Below are 20,650 nucleotides of genomic sequence, written 5' to 3'. Positions count from 1 at the left end.
GTCTCCCTGCCTCTTCTGAGCCCAGCAGATGCAGCCCCCATTGGGCCCAGCCTGCCTGCCAGGTCCCGTGCCTGCCACGTCCCGTGCCTGCCACTCTTCTCTCCCTGTCACCCTGTGCACCTGATGTGCATGGGTTGCATGGCACTGAGTCTGGGATGGTGCTGTCCCTGGTCTGGGGGGCCCCTTCCCACTGCTCCCCACATGCTGGCCTTGTGGTCAAGTCACGCACCCTCCTTCCCCCCAGTCTGTGAGGCCCTGAAAGATGAGCCATCTGGGTGCCAGGGACATGTAGGCACACAGGAAACAGAGAGGTGGGTGGTTGAATCAGCCATGAAAGCAGATCCGATTTCCTTTGCTCTCCAGCTCTTATTTGAGGGGGACACACACAGTGTCCTAGGACAGCCCCCTACCTGGCAGCAGTTCTCCCTACATGAAGTCCTTTGAGGGCAAGGAGTTGGCAGTCCCTAATGACAGCTTGTCTTTTGTGTAGACAAAGGAGGGCGAATTCACTCTCTCTGCTATGACATCTGGAATCCGGCGGAATTGGATCCAGACCATCATGAAGCACGTGCACCCGACCTCTGCCCCAGATGTGACGAGGTGAGACAAACAGAATGCCTGAGGGTCACCTCCCCTGCTGGCCACCGCCTCACTCCTACATGGATCTGCAGTTATTTTGGGATGTGTGCTCGTGCCTGTCCCAGCCCAGTCTTCTGCCTTCCCTCCTCTGTCCCACCATCGGCTGGCCTCGCTTAGTCTCCCCTTGCCTTCCTGCTTTTTCTGCCTCGGGTTACCTTTTCTGCCTTTAGGCCTGGCCGGTGTGGCTGCCTGTGCCAGGAGCATTTGTGCTCCTATCGGGACTGAACCTAGTCCTGGGTGTTGGGCCTCTCTGACAGTGGAGTAAGAGCAGCCCTGAATGTCACATTCACAGACTACCAGAGCATTTCTTTTTCTTGATCTTTTTGCTCCACACCTGTATGTGTTGGTTTTCTGTGCAACCAGGAGAAACTTCTTTGAAATTCAGTGCTGGAACTGAGATGGAAATCTTATTCTTTCCTCATGTTAAGTCTCTGGTTTGTATACCTCACAATGTGCCACGTGCCTTCCTCCTTCTGCCCTGAAGGTTAGAAACCTGGTATTTTCAGTTTAAAAGAAAGAGAAGATTCTGGTGTATGGGGCTGGTTCCACGATGCCTAGAATTCTACTGTTCTCAGCTGAAGGCCTCAGAGCGTTTACCTGTTTTGAGAACCTCTTATTGACACTTTTCAGATCATATATTTTACATGATTCTTCCAATGTATTTATTTTGTTGCTGCTCACACCTGGGGCAGCGGCCTCGGGCAGCTGTGGCCATGTCAAATCTTTGTCTTTCCTAGTGACACTGCATCTCTTTGAAAAAAAGGTAGGAATAAAATCATCTCTCCTGTGTTTATTGGCATTGTTTGTTCATTCCCTCATTTACTAAGTTAACAGATTATTTGGTGGTTCTGTCAGTAAGACCAGGTGTTGGTGGCCAGGACAAGTTCTCAAGTATCCTGTTGGGAGCTCTGGCTTATCTGTTAGTGGAATGCCTCCTGACTATATAGAGGTGAATGGGGCACTCTTGTCCTCATGGGCAGCCTCAGTGGCTGCCCTCTGGCTTTTTCCCAGCCAGGAGTAGAGAGCTTTATAAGGCCAGCACTCAGCACCTTGATGATGCCCCCCTCCCCAGCAAAGCAAGAAAGGCAGCTCAGGGTTCTTCAGCAAGGCTGCTGCCACAGGGCATAGGGTGGTGGACATGAGAGGGCCTGAGGTCCTGTCCTGGCCGCCAGGATTCCCCTGCCTGCCGTGTCCCAGCTGGAAGAAGTCTGCTTTGGGATGTCCCAGGGCAGGCCTGTGGCTTTGGCCTCAGAGCAGAAATGAAGGACACACTTGAGCATATGCATGTGCACATGTGTCTCAGGCCAACATTCACAGTTCCCTGCCACACTCAGACATGGGCTTCATGTGGGAACTCAGCACCTTGATGAACTACAGACCATGGGGACCAGGTGTTTGGTTTGTGTGGAAAGATTGACTTAGTGATTGTCTTCTGACTAGACTTTACTTCAGATTTACTGTATCTCAAACTCAGGGGGTCCTCACCTTCCCCCAATTTGTCTTCAGCCTTTCTGCTTGTTTTATGTGGGCTTTTATAGCTTGAGGAAAATTTGGATTTTCTTAGTGCCTATAGGAAAGTCTCAAGAAAGCATTAGAAACAGGGCAGCCCGGGTGGCTCAGCAGTTTAGCGCCACCTTCAGCCCAGGGCCTGATCCTGGAGACCCGGGATCGAGTCCCACGTCAGGCTCCCTGCATGCAGCCTGCTTCTCCCTCTGCTTGTATCTCTGCCTCTCCCTATCTCTCTCTCTCTCTCAAATAAATAAATAAATACTTAGAAAAAAAAGAAACAGATACAAACTTCAGAGGTATAGGTCTAAGCGATGTACTGTGTTCCCCCGGCAACTACAGTAGGGAGTGGCAGGGACTTCCTGCCCGGGGGCTGGAGGGGCTTCCTCTCATGGAGCCATGACTGCTGTTCCCAGCTCTCTATGTGGCTGCAATGCCCTACACAGTTGTAAGCCTGGGTCAGCTCTCAGTTTAGTGGCATTGAAAGATCCCTTCTGGAGAGCTTTTATTCAGATGCACATGTGGTCTTAAATTGGCAACTTGCAGGTCCCACCGCCCTGAAGCACTTGGGGACAAATGGCCCAGAGCATGATGACAACCACATTTTCTGTCCCTTGGGTGGCTTAGCCAGTTAAGTGTCCCAACTCTTGATTTCAGCTCAGGTCTTAATCTCAGAGTCATGAGTTCAAAGCCCTGTGGTAGGCTCCACGCTAGGCATAGAGCCTACTAAAAAAAAAAAAAAAAGAAATTAAAAGCAGGTCCCCCTACCACCTCCCACACCTCTCTCGCTGGCCCTCAAGACCCTTGATGGCTTCCAACTCTGTTCTGTCACCTTGGACAGGACCAGAGGCCACTCTGCTCAGGCCAGGGGCCTCAAACCACAACTGTTGCTCTCACCTACCCCTGCTCTGAGGGGCATCATTTTTAGAAATCTGCTTTAGGGCAAATTGGACAAAGACATGGACTCCTTACTGGACAAGCAGAGGTGCCCTTGAATCCCCTCCCTTCTCACCTCCTGCACATGGTGAGCCACATTAGTGCCACCTGGGCCATCTCTCTTAACCTGAGTACAGTGGTCTCAGACCTTTTACTCTGTGATCCATTTGTCACACCAGCCACCATGGTGGTTTTCTTAAAATGCAGACTTGATTGGGTTATTTACCACTTGCTTAAAAACTTCGAGCCTTTTGAGAGAAGTGGTTGGTCTCATTCATTCTGTCAGCCCTGCCTGGTGCACACAGGCTACAGGGTTGGCTTCTCTCATGACCTCATTTAGATGGTGGCTGTGCACGGTGCAACCTGGGTGTGTATCTCCATCAGGACACTCCCTTAGGGCATCTCCTCTGTCAGGGGTTCCTCTGAGGTCCGAGACTGGAAACCTCTGAGCCATCTGTGGTTCTTACTTTCTCATCCCTACTCAGAACCAGTTTGATTCTCCCTATGAGAGACACAAGTAAAGGCAAAGTATTCTTTTCTCCTCTCTCCTGTGGGAACCATAGCTGCATAGGGACTGTGGTGGAGCCAGGCCCCCCACCAGGTTGGGTGGCTGCCACCAGGAGCCACACCTGACAGGCTCTCTGCCCCTTGCCCTTAGCTCACTGCCAGAGGAAAAGAACCGGAGCAGCTCCTCCTTTGAGACCTGCCCGAGGCCGAGTGAGAAGCCCGATATGGAGCGTGGAGAGCCAGACCCCGAGCAGAAGAGGAGCCGGGCTCGGGAGCGGAGGCGGGAGGGGCGCTCTAAGACCTTTGACTGGGCCGAGTTCCGCCCTATCCAGCAGGCCCTGGCTCAGGAGAGGGCCAGCACCACAGGGATTTCTGACACCCACCCTGAGGCTGAGGCCGGTGAGCTAGAGCGGGAGCGTGCACGGCGGCGGGAAGAACGCCGTAAGCGCTTCGGGATGCTTGATGCCACGGATGGGCCTGGTGCCGATGATACAGCCCTGCGAATGGAGGTTGACCGGAGCCCAGGGCTGCCAGTGACCACTGACCTCAAGACCCAGAACGTCCACGTGGAGATCGAGCAGCGGTGGCATCAGGTGGAGACAACTCCTCTCCGAGAAGAAAAGCAGGTGCCCATTGCCCCCTTGCACCTGTCCTCCGAAGATGGAGGTGACCGGCTCTCCACTCACGAGTTGACCTCTCTGCTGGAGAAGGAGGTAACAGGTTCTGGGCAACAACCTTCCCCAGCACCCACTGTACCTGCTGCTGGCCACATGATACTGAGGGATATGTGGTCCTGAGAGCTCTGGTAGACAAACAGCTTATTAGAGTACAGTGCAGGCACCGAGAGGTATAAGAGGGTGCCACATCGGCAGGGTGGCAGGGAGGGGGCTCCAGGCTTTTCGAGAAGGAAAGGCTTTGCCATGCGGTTGGGACATTGCCATATAGAGCTGAGGGTGGCCAGAAACTAGGCTGATGAGATGCAGGACCCAGGTGGGGACCCTGTCCTACCCTGTTACAGGCATAAACTAGAGATTTGAGACAGGAGAGGGGCATGAGCAGAATTAGTGGTCAGGCCTGGGTCAAAGGGGCCGGGCTGAAGCTGGAGGCAGAGACAAGCCTCCAGGCTTTTTGCAACAGCCAGGTAACCATTAATGGGATCAGAGGGGGATGCAAGGCAGGCAGATGCTGGATTCTGGATGTTGAATTCAAGATGTGAAACAGAGGCCTACGGGCAGGAGGTGGTGAGCCTGGCAGGCTGGGCAGAGGATTGTCACCATGCCACTGACTTGAAGGATACCCTGTAAGTCACTGGGCACCAGAGAGGGTCCCTCTGGGATGCAGAGCTGAGTAAGCCAGTCCCTGCATTTGTAACATATCCAGAAATCAAATCTGGGAAACTTGGTAGTGGATTTATAAGCCTGAACAGTGAGTTTCCTAGATGAGGTACAGCATTATGCCTGCCTTTTAAGAACATTCAGCAACATGTTTCAAATGTGTTTTTTTCCAGGAGTAGCTAATTGAAGTGGAAGATTTGCCACTTTGGGCAACCTCCGCTTACCTTTTTCCTATTAAATTTATGAGGCTGACATTTATCACTAACACCAACATTCTATTTTTTTCCCTTTTCTACATATATTAATATAATAATAAACCAAGATGCAATAATAAAAGTTCAAACTCACATGGGTCTAAACTGTCAAAATGAGCCCACTGGCCTACAGGTCACATGCTGGACCATGAATCTATCATAGACAGCAGAGTCTAAAAGCCAGGCATCTCTGTGCGGCCCACAGCAGAGCCTGGCAGCACCCTGCCCACCTGCTGCATTACACAGCCCCTCCAGTAGGGTGGGCAGCCCCCATAACCCAACATCTAGTAGGTACCTGAGAGAGTTCAGGGAAGAGGTGGGTAGACGGATAGATAAATTCAAAGTCACTGAAAGCAAGAGGAGTGTGCAGTCGCTTGCCCACTTTACACATCTTATGGAGCCCTTCCTGCAAACAGAATTTTATATGGAATCTATTATATAAAAGTGTTAAAAAAAAAAAAAGGAGCTATTTCAGTGGAAGCTATGGCAGGGCCTGGAGCGAGGGCTGCCCCAGGTCAGCAGTGGCCTTTTGACCACACTGAGGAAATTGGAAGGACCCAGCAGGATGGTCTCCTGACACAAGCAGAAAGCCCCCATTTCCTGGTCAGGTCTGCACGTCACATCCTTATGGGCATGTGGGAATTATGTGGGTGCCCAGGGTAACAAGTATGCTGCTGTTATGTATGGCTTGAGCTGGAACCTTCAGTTCCAGATGCTGCAGATAAAGACCAGATCGGCACATGCACTGAAATGTGGCCATGGGGAAGGCCAACCACAGAGTCCCTGTGTGCTCCAGCCGAGCAAGAGTCAGAAATGCCACTGTACCACCACCTCTAGTCATTATCATCACTTTGTTACAAAATGTGTGTCTCTTTGCCCACAGTTGGAGCAGAGCCAGAAGGAGGCCTCAGACCTTCTGGAGCAGAACCGGCTCCTACAGGACCAGCTGAGGGTGGCTCTGGGCCGGGAACAGAGCGCCCGGGAGGGCTACGTGCTGCAGGTAGGGCTGCAGGGCTGCTGTGGCCCTTGTTCATTTGGGCATCAGTGTGAGGGCCCAGGCAGGCTAGGAATGTGCAAAACCTGGCTGAGCAGGAGCAGCCTGTCCCAAGTGCTGCAGCATCAGGGCTCTCAGGCTCCTGGGTCATTTGTAGCTTCACCCCTAGTAAGATGCTTTAGACAGTCTGCCTGAAACCTCTATAGCTAAGGGTTTTTCTTTGTTTCATCCTGATCATTTTTCCTCTCGGTTCTCAGAGTACTTAGTATATATTTATCATAAATATCACATATTTACATGTCGTTTCTACTTGCTTTCACAAATAGTCATATTAGATCCATTTTCCCGATTGAAGAAATTGAACAACAGCCAGCCAAGTGCCTCCTTACCACCAAGTTGGTGACAAAGCTAAAACTGGTTCCCTATCCTTGACCTTGTATGTACCACACCTATAGGACAACCTGGGGCCATTAGCATTCTCCTAGTGGTGCCTCTTCTTATTTTCTGCCTAGCCAACCCCCCAGCCTAATGGGAAGCCCAGTGAGAAGAGCAGCAACATGAGTCCAAACCCATGCCTTCCATCAGAGAGCTCTGGGCCCACATGCTGGCTAGCAAGGAGTGGTGCTGCCCTGCTGTCTCACCAGGCAGGAGAGCACCTGGACAGGGCGCTCATCAGTGGGAGCCTATTGTCCTGTAGCATTCTAGGCCCTGTTTGAATTTTAGGGTACAAAACAACACACTCCTGCCCCATCGTGCTGATGTGCTAGTAGGGAGAGGTAGTAGGTGAGGGAGTGCTGGGGAGATGCAAAATGGGGTGATGGAACAGGGAAAACTGGAGCTCTCAGCCAAGGCTGAGAACAGAGCACTCCAGTCAGGGTCCTGCCACTGACCGATGGAAGCCAGTGCCATCCCCTGCAACCTTGGCCTTCTTGTCCATGTAGACTTAGAACTTGACCCTAAGGGCCTTTCCAGCTCTCAGTGACCCAGAGTTTCTGTGATAAGTGTCTGTGTCGACATTTCCAGACCACAGCATACCGGCTACCTTGGTCCAAGTCATCCCAGGCCATACGTGAGCCTCTGGACAGTTTACCTTCCCTCCTGTCTCCGTGCCATTGTTTGTCGTGCGCTCCCTCTGCCTTCTCTTTCGACCCCAATTTTGACCGTGGCACTGGGTGCCTTGTGTGCCCTGGTCCTCCCCAGCCCCTTTAGCCAAGTTACAGCCATGCCCAGATCAGATTCTCAGGCCCCAGGAACTGGTAATGGTGGGCAGCCTTTTTTCTTGTATGTGCTTCCTGGGTCATTTTGTGCAGACTTTCCAGGTTTGGGGAGCATCTTTTTTTAAATGTGCACCGATTTCACTTCACATCATGTGGTAGAGATACTAGCAGCAGATTTTGCACATTGCTAACCTAAGAACCTGCCTCCATGTCTAACCTGGATGATTGCATGAGCCTGCACCAAAGCCCCTGGCAAAGCTGGGCAGAGCTGGTTTCTTAAAACCTTCCTGCTAGGTCTAACAACAGGTGACTTTTAACCTCCCTTTGTGCTTTGAAATGCTTATAACCGAGTCATCTGGAATGACCAAGGGCCTCTGGGACTAAGGGTCAGGAGGAGCCAGCCACTCAGGGTGGGCACTGCATAACGGTGCTGGGAGGAGGAGCGTGCATGGTTTGGACATCAAGTGTAACTTTAACCTGAGTGTCACATCTGTGGCTTCCCTGCCAGCAGAGCAGAGCTAGAGCGAGCCATAGGTAGGCTAGATTCTTAGGCTGGGCTCTTCTCTCTCTTGTTTACTTTTGTTTTTGCCCCTGCAGTAGTTAGCTCTGTCTGTTCTGCATGCCTTTCAGTTTGGGGAGTTTTGCTTCATTTGTGTTTTGTTTCTTGCATGCTTCACTTTCTTATTTTGAATTCCACAAAGGTTTGTTTGTTTTGTTGATTATCATGTTTTACTCCATGGTTTCCGTTTTTCCCCTCGTTTTGTCTTCTTGCAGGTAGAGATTAGTTCTTCCTGTTACTGTAGAGGACGGGCTCCACTTCCCCAAGGAAAATGTTTCAGATGTCACCTCACTGGCATCCCGAGCAGTTGCCTCCCTTCCTTCTCTCCCCGTCCTAGAAGGAAGTAGCATCACACCACCCGCACCACCCCGGGTCCTGGCTTTTGTAGGGTTTGTTGCCTAGAGCCGCCTACCTTTTGTTTTGCAAAACAAACAAATAAATCCTGAAGCTCTGCTCCTCCCCCTGTCCTTCTTCCCAGCGTTCTCCTGTCCTCCAGTCTTCCTGTTTGCTCATCAGTGTGCTCCATTATTCACTTTTGTTTGGTTTAGTTCTCCTAGAAGCTGCTTGGTTAGAGCCGTGTGATGTTACTGTCCATGTTTTTTCTGTTTACCTAGAAGCAGCTACTTGCCAAAAAAAATTTTAAGATGATTTGTTGAATTTGTTTTTTAATTGAAAAAAAAAAAAATGATGCCGAGGATAAAAGGCAGCCCCATCAAGGAGCTTTTCTGTGGTTGACCCTGGCCAGAGGTGTGACACTCAGAACCGGGAGTCCCGAGTGTTACTAACCAGTGTTTAATCGGTTTTTTTAAGACTGAAGTGGCCACCTCCCCATCCGGTGCCTGGCAGAGGCTCCATAGAGTCAACCAGGATCTCCAAAGCGAGCTGGAGGCCCAGTGCCAGCGCCAGGAGCTGGTCACGCAGCAGATCCAGTCCCTGAAACGCAGCTATGGGGAGGCCAAGGACGCAATCCGGCACCATGAGGCCGAGATCCGGAGCCTCCAGGCGCGGCTCAGCAATGCCGCCGCCGAGCTCACCATCAAGGAGCAGGCACTGGCCAAGCTCAAGGGGGACTTGAAGCTGGAGAGGGACAAGGTCCGTGAGCAGCTGGAGGAGCGGCAGCACCGTGAGGCCGCACTCAGCGGGCAACTGCAGGCCAGTGAGCAGAAGCTTAAGAGCGCTGAGGCCCTGCTGTTGGAGAAGACACAGGAGCTGCGGGACTTGGAGACGCAGCAGGCACTGCAGAGGGACCGGCAGAAGGAAGTGCAGCGGCTGCAGGACCGCATTGCTGACCTCAGCCGGCAACTAGGTGCTAGCGAGCGGGCCCAGAGGCTGATGGAGGAGAAGCTGCAGGCCAACTACGAGCTGCTGCTGGAGAGCTGTGAGAAGGAAAAGCAGGTGCTTCTGCGGAACCTCAAGGAGATGGAGGACAAGGCCAGCGCCTACGAGGACCAGCTCCAGGACCGAGAGCAGCAGATGGAGGTCCTCCAAAAGGAGAAGCTGAGCGCCAAGTTCGAGGGCAGTGAGGTAGTCCACCGGCTGGAGGAACAGCTGCAGATGAAGGAGGCCAGCATCCAGAAGCTGGCTGAGCATGTCCAGAGCCTCAGAGACGAGCGGGACCTGATCAGGCAGCGGTTCCAGGAGCTGATGGATCGTGTCACCCTGTCTGATGGGGACATGGCTGAGCTTCAGGAGAAGCTGAGTGTGAGGGAGGCCGACTACCAGAGCCTGGAGCACTCCTACAGGAGGGTGGCTGGCCAGCTCCAGAGTATGCACATGCTGCTGAAGGAGAAGGAGGAAGAGCTGAAGCACATCAAGGAGATGCATGAGAAAGTTCTGGAAAAGAAAGAGCAGGACCTCAATGAGGCTTTGGTTAAAATGGTTGCTTTGGGGAGCAGCTTAGAGGAAACAGAAACAAAGCTCCAGGCAAAGGAAGAGATTTTAAGGAGATTGGGAAAGGAATTCTCAGAGGATGCGGAGGAGCCACAGAGCTGCCTAGAAGAGGCAGGGGATGGCACAGTGCTGTCGGGCCCACGGCTCCAAGCTGCTGGCTCACCCCCAGCCTCCCAACATTCCAGGCTTGAGGATGAGGATCCTGGGGCTGTCCTGGTGGAGGAGCGTGGCGATAGCAGCCCCAAGAGAGAAGAGAGCATGGCGTCTCTGAAGTCAGAGGTGCCAGACAGGGAGGGGCCCCCTCAGAGCACAGCAAAACCTGACCAGGGAGGATCTGGTGTTAAAAGGCAAAGAATCCGGTTCTCCACGATTCAGTGCCAAAAATACACACACCCTGATGGGTCTGAGAAGACCTGGACCAGCAGCACATCCTCCGACACCAGCCAGGACCGGTCACCCTCAGAGGAGAGCATGTCATCAGAGGCCACCCCCAGCTCTCTCCCTGCAACCAGTGACTCCGATACTTATCTCTCCATAATACACTCCCTAGAGACCAAGCTCTACATAACGGAGGAGAAGCTCAAAGATGTGACGGTGAAGTTGGAGAGCCAGCAGGGCCAAAGCCAGGAGGCCCTACTTGCTTTGCACCAGCAGTGGGCTGGCACGGAGGCACGGCTCCGTGAGCAGCTCCGGGCCAGCCTGCTCCAGGTCGGGGCACTGGCCTCCCAGCTAGAGCAGGAAAGACAGGCAAGGGCGAAGATAGTTGAAAATCACGTTGGGGAGCTTGGCGACTTCCAGATGAAAAACAGTCAGGCTCTGGCTTGCTTAGAGAACTGCCGAGAACAACTACGATCCCTGCCAGCAGCCAGCCAGGAGGAAGCACAAGACACAGGAGCAGGCCCCCTGGCCAGCACAGAGGGCACACTCATCAGCACCCACCCGGCCATGCGCCACTGGTCCACTCCTTCAGACAGTGCGGCCCAGGCTCAGCCTGAGGACTCGAGTTTCTTGGAGATCAGGAAAGCACTTTCACAGCCACCACACCGGCCTGAGCTGACCGAGCAGGAGCAGCTGAAACTCCTTTCTGATCAAATAGCTCTGGAGGCCTCGCTGATAAACCAAATAGCAGAGTCTTTAAAAAACACAACATCAGATATCTCGCGAGTTCTCCATGAGATCTCCCAGTCAGGAAACTTGCCCCTGGAACCTGAAAGTGTGGCTCTCTGCCCTGGGGCCACAGCAGACACCTGGGCGAAGAAGTTGCTAGTGGATGGTGAATTCTGGAGCCAGGTAGAGTCCCTGAGTAAGCGCCTGGGAACGCAGAGAGGAGAGGCAGCTGATGCATCCAGAGGAGAGCCACAGAGTGTCCCAGCAGCCCTGGTCCCTGCCCTGGCGGATGCCACGTGGGTGAGGGCAGAGCTCAACTTTGCCCTGCAGTCAGTAAGGGAATCATTCCAACGGAGGTTGCAGAGCATCCAGGAGACCCTCCAGGGGACCCAGGTGGCCCTGCAGCAGCACAAGCGCGTGTTAGGGGACATCTTGGGAGCCTACCGAACCCCCGACTTTGAGAGAGTGATGCAGCAGGTCTCAGAAGCCCTCAAGCTTCCCTCAGGCATCGAAGACAATGTACAGGCATCCTGGGACCTGAGCCCATTAGGAGAAGTACTAAGTCATCAAAAAGCAGCCGGCTCCCAGGAGCCCTTTTTCGTGGCCCACCAGAGCTCTGGGGCCCTTGTTGCTATTCAGGAAGAACTCGCCCTGCAACTTAAAGATAAGGCCAGCCTCTTGTGGGAGATATCTGCCGCTTTAACCTCACTTCCCCCTGTGGAATCAGTAAGAGATTGTCAGAAGCTTCTCCAGGCATCCCAGAATCTCTCCTGGAACACTTATCTGGGAGGCCTCGGTCAGTATTCTTCATTATTAGTTCAGGATGCAATTATTCAGGCTCAGGTGTGTTATGCAGCCTGCAGAATCCGGCTGGAGTATGAAAAGGAGCTGCAGTGCTACAAAGAGTCCTGGCAGAGCAGGGGAGCCTCCTGCCAGGAACACGAGCAAGCCGTTGGGGCTCTGAGGGAGGAGTACGAGGAACTTCTCCGGAAGCAAAAGAGCGAGTACCTGGAAGTGATTGCCATCGTCGAGAGGGAAAATGCGGATCTCAAGGCCAGGGTCACCCAGCTGGACCGTCAGCAGAGGTGTCTGGAGGAAGTGGAAAGCAAGCACAGTGAGAACATGTTTGCCCTGCAAGGAAGGTACGAGGAGGAGATGAGGTGCGTGGTGGAACAGTTGAACAGAGCAGGGGACACACTACAGGCAGAGCACAGCAGAGTCCTGAGCCAGCTAGACGCCTCTGTCCGAGACCGACAGGACATGGAGAGGCAGCACGTGGAGCAGATGCAGAGCCTGGAAGACAGGTTCCAGCTGAAGATCAGAGAGCTGCAGAGCATCCACGAGGAGGAGCTGAGGACCCTGCAGGAACACTACTCACGGAGCCTGCAGTGCCTACAGGAGGCCCTGCACCACTACCAAAGGCGGCACCCGGAGGCCCTGCCAGCCCCCAGCTCCCCACCCAGCTGGCCCACAAGCCAGCCCAGGGACACTCTGCAGGCCGCCAGTGGAGAGGCTGAGTCCATGACAGGGCTGAGAGAGCGCATCCAGGAGCTGGAGGCCCAGATGGACACCATGCGGGAGGAGCTGGGACAGAAGGACCTGGAGGGCAGCGCGGCCACACTGCGGGAGAAGTACCAGAAAGACTTCGAGAACCTTAAGGTTCTGAAGTGTCCCTTAACTTGCAAGGCAGGGGAGGGGCAGGCCTTATTCTGCTTGTCAGGGGGTGGTGTCCCGTAAACAAGGCTCTCAGGGTGGAGCTGAGGACAAGCAGGACAAGTTGATATTCTCTCTCCCCTGAGTCCTCACTGGCATGATGTGGTCTCAGGCCAGGGCCTGGGCAAGGGTCTAGCCTCCTGTTCAGCATCCACCCTACCCCCACCCCCAAGGAGGGTTGGCAGAAGACGACTGGGAGCACCGTAAGAGAAGGAGTATGGTCCCCCCATCACCCCTTGGCCTGGTAACTCCGCATGATCCCAGCAGGTGGAAGCCTTTCTTGTCCCCATCCCAGCCTTGCCCTCTCTTCCACCCCCACAGAACCCACTCTAGGCCAGTACAGATGTAAACCTGTGGAGAAGAACCCACGAGAGATGGGCCAGAGCCTCTCTTAGAGGGCTGTCTTCTACTGACTGCCCCAGGAGAGCAGAGTTAGAGTTCCCAGAAGGATATTTGCAAGGCAGTGTCAAGGGTCACTCTCCTGTCCCCAACTGTCTGTGGGGAACTGGCATTTAATGGGCACTCTGTGGAAGAAGGGCTTTTCTACTGAGCACGCTTCTCGGTCACTGGGGTTCCTTCTCTGGAGGCTGCAACCTGTCCTCCACATCCTCACTCCATCTCACACTCTGCCTCATGAGGCAGGATACCCAGGCCCTGTCAGGTGTAGGTGACATTCCCAGGCTCCTCGGGGCCTTGGGCTGTGTGGGCTGGTCCAGGTTCTCACCTATCCCATTTGTAGGTAGAGATGCCTGCCTGCCTGCATGCGGGGAGCATGACTGCCCAGAACTTCCCCTAAGCTTCTCAGCATTACCCTCCCAAGCCTTGCACCATCCCTTGGGTGGAGCTGCATGCAATAAATGGCCAGACTCCTCAAAAGCCCTCCGTCCCCAGTCATACCCGGCTATGAGATGGCAGCGTGGGCTCCCAGGCTGCAGGCAGCTGCTTTACTGCTCCTGCCAAACCCAGTGCTAACGCTGCTATTTCCCAGCTGCTTGTTCCTAGAACTCTGAAAGTAGAAGACAAATGTGGCAACAGTGTATTCTTTACCTCTGTGTGATGACACAGCTCAATGACCAAAGACAAGCACATGTGGTCATCAGCAAGCTCTTGGATGGCCAAGAGGCCATTTTCTCCGTTCTTTTTACAAGAACCTTTTGAAAACTTCTGAATCGTGAGAAAGCTTTAAGAGTTGTTTTCCAAAAATGTGCAGACCGTGCCTCCAGGGTGGTCAGCACAAGTGAGCACAGCATTCGAGTGGGCCAGCTACACCTTTACCAGTAATTTGCATAAACATTGGTCTTAGTGCTCTGCTGCAGAGCACTCAGCTCCTTCCTGCGACGCCCTCAGGTCCGTGTCGCTGGGTCCCTGGGCATGTACATACCTTGTGTTCACTGGGAGCCAGGTACTCCCATCCCAGCAGTGAACGGTTTCCTCTCTGTTCCGACAGAGCCCCTGCGCAGTGCGGCATTGTCAGCCCCCGTGTCAGTCATCTGGGCGGTGACAGCATATCATTAGTTAGCAACAGATCGTGTTTGAGGGCTTCTGGTAGCATGTCTCTAGGGGCTGAGATGCTACTCATTCCGTGCATTCTGTCGTGCGCCTGTGAACATCCAGCCCATCCATGGAGTTCTCACTGCCCCCCTGGAGGGGCAGGAATTACAACAAAATAGCACTCTCGAGGGCCTCCGACTAATAGCTGTTCTTTTGTGCAGAGTTTTGTCCAGATCAGGGAGACCAGGGTCTTGGCCTGACAGCCTCCCTTCTGGCCACTGCAGGCTGACACCTTCCCTCACAGCTCTGCACAGTAGCCATTGAGGAACTGGGATTGATCCCAGGGATTACTGGCTTAAAAATTCAAATTTGTTTATTTTTCAACACATACACTGTCCAAGGAAGCAACGGGTCTTTATAGCTAATTCAGTGTTTCTGTAGGAAGAATTTTCACCCTTTAAGTATTCTAAAGCAGTCCAATCAAGCAAAACCCTAAAAGATTTACTAGCTATCTGCTCCTTGTGAATCAAAGCACACAGGAGGGAAGATGAGGGGCTTGGAAGCCACAGCCCCTGGGCTCTTCCAGCTATGCCATGATGTGAGGGCAGTGAGACGAGGACACTGGCCTTCAGATAGGAGCCACGTGGGAGAAGGAATTCCCAGTTGATGGTGGACAACGGTTAAGACCCATTTGACCAGTGCAGCCAGTCTGTTGCAGGGAAGTCTAAACTGTTGGAAGATACTGAGTGGAGTATCTCAGAAAGGCCTCTCCATTACTGTGGGGGCCCAGACAGAGACACCCAAGTGTAGTGATTTGATTTCTTATCCTTTCTTGAATCCAGGTGCAAGAAGATCCATCAAATAGTATAGGTTGAGAGGGAGGAACCCTCCCATATTCTGCATTTGGAACATAACATGGCCATATTCTGGTTTTTTTAAAAATCACTGAAAGGCCTAATCCTTACTCTGAAAGAGATCTTGCAGGGGATTTATTTAAAAGATGTACCTCCATGCACAGAATGGCTGCACTGAGCACAGCCTCATGGCTATGTGGCACATTCACCTGCCCCTTTGGTAAGAGCACTGTCATAAGCCAGGTTTGGGCATCTCTGAGTGGATGTGTGGGATGGTTGGACCCATCCTAGGGTGTACCTGTGTCCTTCCCCCAAACCTATGTCCAGGTAATAAACCAGCCTCATTCTAACCAGGCACGGACAAGTTCAGAGAGCAGTGCTGTTGTGTGTCTCATTTCACCTACAATTAGTGCCCCTCTTTGTACTCCTTGGGAAGGGAAGGAAGAAGATGCAGGCTGAAAGAGAAGAGATCATGTAGTCTAGTCTGATTCCCCTCATTGAACACCAGGTGAGGGTGGACAGCTGCTTAGTGGCCGGGCCAGACCCCCTGGCTCTGCGTACCTCCCACCCAACCCTCACCAGGATACCTGTCACTGGGGGGATGGTCTTGGCTCCCTTCAGCTGACAAAGACTCATTGCTGTTTGTGACTATGAAATGCCCTATCTGGTGCTGAAAGCTTCCTGCTGTAGAACTCCAAGCAGACACAGCCAACCTCCATACATTTGCTCTCTTCTCCCTCCCTCTGGTCAATCTTGCCCAGCAGTGATTCTGTAAAGGTTCAGGATCAGCTGTTTTAAATTCCACTGCAGCCTCTTCCCACTCACAGCACTGACTTTCCACAGAGAAGGAGGCTTCAGAATAATCTCCCAAATAAGAGAATTTATGTAAACTCTCTTTCCTAAATGCACTGATAGCGTAAAATGCCCAGTTGTATCAGTGAGCATCTGCAGACAGCCGTCCAATGGCTCTGCTGGCTCCATGCTCAGTGTCAGGGAGCATGTTGTCTGGACCAGGGAGCCTAGAGAGACCAGGCTGCTGGCTTCGTGATAAACACAACACCCAGCACAGTGGTCAAGGAAAACCTCCACGGAGTCCTTTTTACGTCTTACAGGCCACGTGCGAGCGAGGGTTTGCAGCCATGGAAGAAACGCACCAGAAGAAGATTGAGGACCTGCAGAGGCAGCACCAGCGGGAGCTGGAGAAGCTGCGGGAGGAGAAGGATCGCCTCCTGGCCGAGGAGACAGCAGCCACTATCTCAGGTGGGAGCTGAGCCTGGGAGACACTTGCACCCCTAGGACAGGGCATGCGGCAGGCTTCCTGAGCTGACTGCACGGCTGGGCAGTGAGCGGCCTTCACACTGTCTTCTAGCTGAGGTTTCAGCTTCGTTTTCCAAAACAAGCCTTTGATGGTTTCCTCCCAGGAAGAGGCTGGTTTGGGGAGCCCAGTGAGTGCTTGCAAGCCCCAGCCCAGCACCCCGAGCTTCACCCAAGGGGCGGTCCCCGGCCTCTCCAGTCCCCTCACTGACTTTGTGCTCCAACAGCATAAGACCGCCTCTGCCTACAGTGGCCAAGAACATCAGAGCACAGAGTTGCTGCAGCTTTTGCCTGGTGACAGACTTCGGCACAGAGCCTTCTGATATTTAAAAAAACCAAAAAACAACACCTGCGTCCCTTTTCTGGTGGGAGTTCCCTGGGAATTCCTTGGTTTGGGTGAGGCCAGCCTGACCACTCATGGACGCTGCATGAACAGCAGGCAGACACAGTGCTGTCCTGTCCACCTTGCCCCCGAGCCTCTCATGCTGATGGCTGTGTCCCTGCCTGCAGCCATTGAAGCCATGAAGAATGCCCACCGGGAGGAGATGGAGCGCGAGTTGGAGAAGAGCCAGCGGTCCCAGATCAGTAGCATCAACTCGGACATTGAGGCCTTACGACGACAGTACCTGTGAGTCCCTTCCTGCCCCCAGGAGGTGGCCCTCGTAGGTGGGGCTAGAGGGATTTCTGCTCTTCAGGTGGGGAGAGGCACCCTGCTGAGTCTTTCTGAGAGCCACAAGGACCTGGGTCTCAAGGGTGGGCATGGGCAGAGGCCCAACGGCTCCAGGGAAGTTCCAAGCCACCCTTCCTGAGGGGCTGAGCACCTGGGTTCCACTAACGGAAGAAGCAGCTCTGTGCCTCGGATCCAGGATGACAGAAGAGTGTCACAGGGCTTTGATTTTCGAGTGTGGAGAGAGCCTGGTCCTGGGTTATCAGACACAGAGCACCTCAAAAGTTAGTGTCGAAAACAAATCACAAGTGTGACTTCTCTCAGAAACAGGACATTTGTTTTGGCATGAATGAGTTCTGTCCTGACATCACAGGAGAGCTTTGTGTGGGGGGCCATTAAGCTCCTTGAAAAAGGAGCAGGGAGGAACACAGGAAAGATTCTGTAGGTCTGCAGCACTTTCTAGGCTGTCCTCTTTTGAGCTGGGTAAGAATCTGTTGAGACCACAGAAAGCATGGGACCTGCTCTCTGCTTAGCTCTTTGTGTCATGTCTCATCACTCCTCACTTGTCGTGACAGGGACTCAGAGCCTTTTAGACCTTTTTTTTTTTTTTTAATTTATTTATTTATTTATTTATGATAGTCACACACACAGAGAGAGAGAGAGAGGCAGAGACATAGGCAGAGGGAGAAGCAGGCTCCATGCACCGGGAGCCCGACGTGGGATTCGATCCCGGGTCTCCAGGATCGCGCCCTGGGCCAAAGGCAGGCGCCAAACCGCTGCACCACCCAGGGATCCCGACTCAGAGCCTTTTAGAGGCCTGGCCCAGGGGTGAGGGCAGAGCTAAGCCATGCCCTGTCCCTAGGGAGGAGCTGCAGTCGGTACAGCGGGAGCTGGAGGTCCTGTCGGAGCAGTACTCCCAGAAGTGCCTGGAGAATGCCCACCTGGCCCAGGCACTAGAGGCTGAGCGCCAGGCCCTGCGGCAGTGCCAGCGTGAGAACCAGGAGCTCAACGCCCACAATCAGGTGAGCCTGCCACTGCCTCAGCCCACACTGGAATTGGGAGCCAGGCCTCACCTGAGGTGACCCTGAGTTCCTGAGCCACAGTGGCTGCCCCATCTGCAGGCAGCTCCCTGATGTCTGCCATTCCCCAGCATGTTGACAGAAATTCTGCAGATGGTAGAGCTGGGGCGATTTTCTACATGAACCACCTCTTTAAATTTGGGTTCACATGGGCTCTAGCCCTTTTGGGACCTCTGAGATGTCCCAGTTTCTCCTGAGCGTCTGTGGATTTCTGCTTCATTATTGGTGGGCACGGCCTGTGAGGGAGGGTCATTGTACCTGATCCAGGTCTCCTGTCCTCAAGGCTAGGACCATGTGTAAAGATCCCTCAGTCAAGGCCATACATGGTTCACATTTTTGGAGGTCAGATTATTGTCTTAGAATTTGCTTGTTCTTCAGAAAATTGGGGTGCATTTAAAACTCTGCTAATGGAAAGACTTGAGGTAGGTTCAGTTTGATAAAAGCTTCTCCAAGATACTGAACCGGACCACTGTGTGCAGAGGCTCATCGTCCTTACTGTGTAGACAGATCAAGGTCCCTATGGGCCAAGACTCACCCCATATGAGGGTGCTCTGGCTGGACTGATTCCCCCTAGTCACTGCAGTGGCCTAACATAACCACTTATCAGTTGGAAAAAAAGTACAGAGGTTGACCGGGGAGAGTGAGAGGGCCTAACCCTACAGAAACTCAAATTGGACAAGCCGTAAGCCGTTGGACAAGCGTTGTGACAAAGTATTGAGTATTATGGAATCCTGTGTACACAATTCTGCACACACTTAGAGCCACATAAATGGCCTTTCCAGGGATGTAAGTCACATGCAGTGACAATCTCACATGTTAAATCTGAAATGCCACAGTGTGCATAAGGCTTTGTCTGTGGCCCCGTCTGCTCACACATCTCAGCCTCTTCTGGTGAGGAGACAACCTCTCCCGGTTGTGCTGTGTGAGTGCTGCCCCAGGCAGCTCTGTGAAGCCTCCCTCCTTGCTGTTGCTGTCCCACAGGAACTGAACAACCGCCTGGCTGCGGAGATCGCACGGTTACGGACACTGCTGACCGGGGATGCGGGTGGGGAGGCCACTGGCTCCCCTCTCACACAGGGGAAGGATGCCTATGAGTTAGAGGTACTGCTCGGAGCCCCTTCACCCCGCTTTGCAGCACACAAGCCCCAAGCAGGAACCAAGAGGTGGCCCTCAGCTTATGGGCAGGGATGAGAGCTGGAGACCGCAAGAAGAACATGGAAGGATCCAGATCACCCCAGGCAGCAAATGAGAATAGCTGCCAGGCAGTGTGGGATCCAGAGCAGGAGTGGGGACCCCTGGTGAGGAGGCCACAGGGACCTTCCACCCCATTGCTTGCAGTTTCTGCCACACCACAAACTCTGAGCACCTGGAGTGAAACAGTGACTAGCTCTGTGAACCCCACAGTTGCTCACCATTCTGTAACACCGTATTACTTGGGGTCAGGGAAGTTTATTTTAAGTCAGAATGATTGATTCTTATATCTTTTTATAAAAGTACTTAGATTACTCCCCAGTCAGTTAACATTTCATCATGAACCTGTGCATGCTCAGTGATGTGGGAGAGGCTGAGTGAGGTCAACAGTTTCAGTAGGATGCTGTCACAGGCTCCGTCCCCAGTGCCCACCGTGACCCCTTGGGCTCAGGAACAGGGTTGTTGGGTCCAGGAGGAATTGCAGTGACTTCTGTTTCAGTAGATATTGTGCCAGCTGTTAGCAATGGCTAAGTGTATTTGCTGGCATTTTGGGGGTGCATGTCGATGAGGAAGCAGGGGAGGAGGGGCTCCCTGCTCAGTCATTTTTGCTTTCAAGAATCTGCAAGTTCCTTTGTTGCTCAGTGTCAGTCCCTAATTTCTCTGTTATTCTAGGTCTTACTGCGGGTCAAAGAGTCAGAAATCCAGTACCTGAAGCAGGAGATCAGCTCTCTCAAGGATGAGCTACAGACCGCGTTACGGGTAATGGTGCCTCCCTGCAGGAGACAGGCCTGAGGATGGGCCTGGGGTGGAGCAGGGACACATGTCTCCAAGAGCTCACAGAGGCCCTCGTGCACTCGAATTGTAGGCTTTTCTAGAGTACATTTCATCCTTAAGGGGAATGTGCTTTCAAAATTGAGTTCTCTTAAAACACCAGCCTATAAGCAGGTGTAGTAAAAATGAGGTGTCACTGTGTCCCTGTCCTCCATGCTTCCCGTGTGCTTTGGCGGGGACAGTGAGACCAGAGACAAATGTCATCCTGGAAAATGAGAGCTTGGTGAAGCCCACCCATCTCCACCAGGGCCCTTTTGGAATCAGAGAGGAGATGACAAAAATTGTGGTAGCCATTCAGTCACTTAGGAAATCCTAGACAGAGAGGGAGTTTCCAGGAGCTGTGCCTGTGTCTGCCAGAGCCCCTGGGGATGCTCCTTCCATGCTCATACAGACTCTCAGCTCTGCCTGTTTCACCTCGCATTGAGTGTCCACCTCTGAAAGATGGGTCCACCTGCCTCCCCAACTGCTGGAGACACTCCTATCATTGCACCAGAAGCCTTGCAGTCCTGAGGAGATGGAGATGGACTGCCTAGCCTGGCCCTAACCACCACTTGATTCTGCCCTTCT

The 20,650-nt window shown here is 53.1% G+C and overlaps 1 protein-coding gene across 13 annotated transcripts in view; it reads left to right on the top strand.

Annotated features, from left to right (window-relative positions):
* Window positions 1-20,650, top strand: part of LOC112647230 (myosin phosphatase Rho interacting protein) — a 148,665-nt gene that overhangs the window by 120,998 nt on the left and 7,017 nt on the right. For 11 of the 13 annotated variants that reach the window (XM_035716926.2, XM_049109511.1, XM_049109509.1 and 8 more), the window contains 9 exons: window positions 491-600; window positions 3,740-4,301; window positions 6,060-6,176; window positions 8,757-12,602; window positions 16,114-16,261; window positions 16,826-16,943; window positions 17,845-18,004; window positions 19,043-19,162; window positions 19,925-20,011. In XM_035716926.2, coding sequence (XP_035572819.1) covers window positions 491-600; window positions 3,740-4,301; window positions 6,060-6,176; window positions 8,757-12,602; window positions 16,114-16,261; window positions 16,826-16,943; window positions 17,845-18,004; window positions 19,043-19,162; window positions 19,925-20,011 — 5,268 coding nt within the window. The remainder of the gene's footprint in view (window positions 1-490; window positions 601-3,739; window positions 4,302-6,059; window positions 6,177-8,756; window positions 12,603-16,113; window positions 16,262-16,825; window positions 16,944-17,844; window positions 18,005-19,042; window positions 19,163-19,924; window positions 20,012-20,650) is intronic. The other 2 variants (XM_025428114.3, XM_025428115.3) reach the window with 1 other exon arrangement.

Source organism: Canis lupus, chromosome 5 (genome assembly GCF_003254725.2).
Source record: "Canis lupus dingo isolate Sandy chromosome 5, ASM325472v2, whole genome shotgun sequence".
Taxonomy (NCBI): Eukaryota; Metazoa; Chordata; class Mammalia; order Carnivora; family Canidae; genus Canis; species Canis lupus.
Note: the sequence above shows the minus strand (reverse complement) of the source record. Positions and strands in the feature narration are given on the sequence as shown.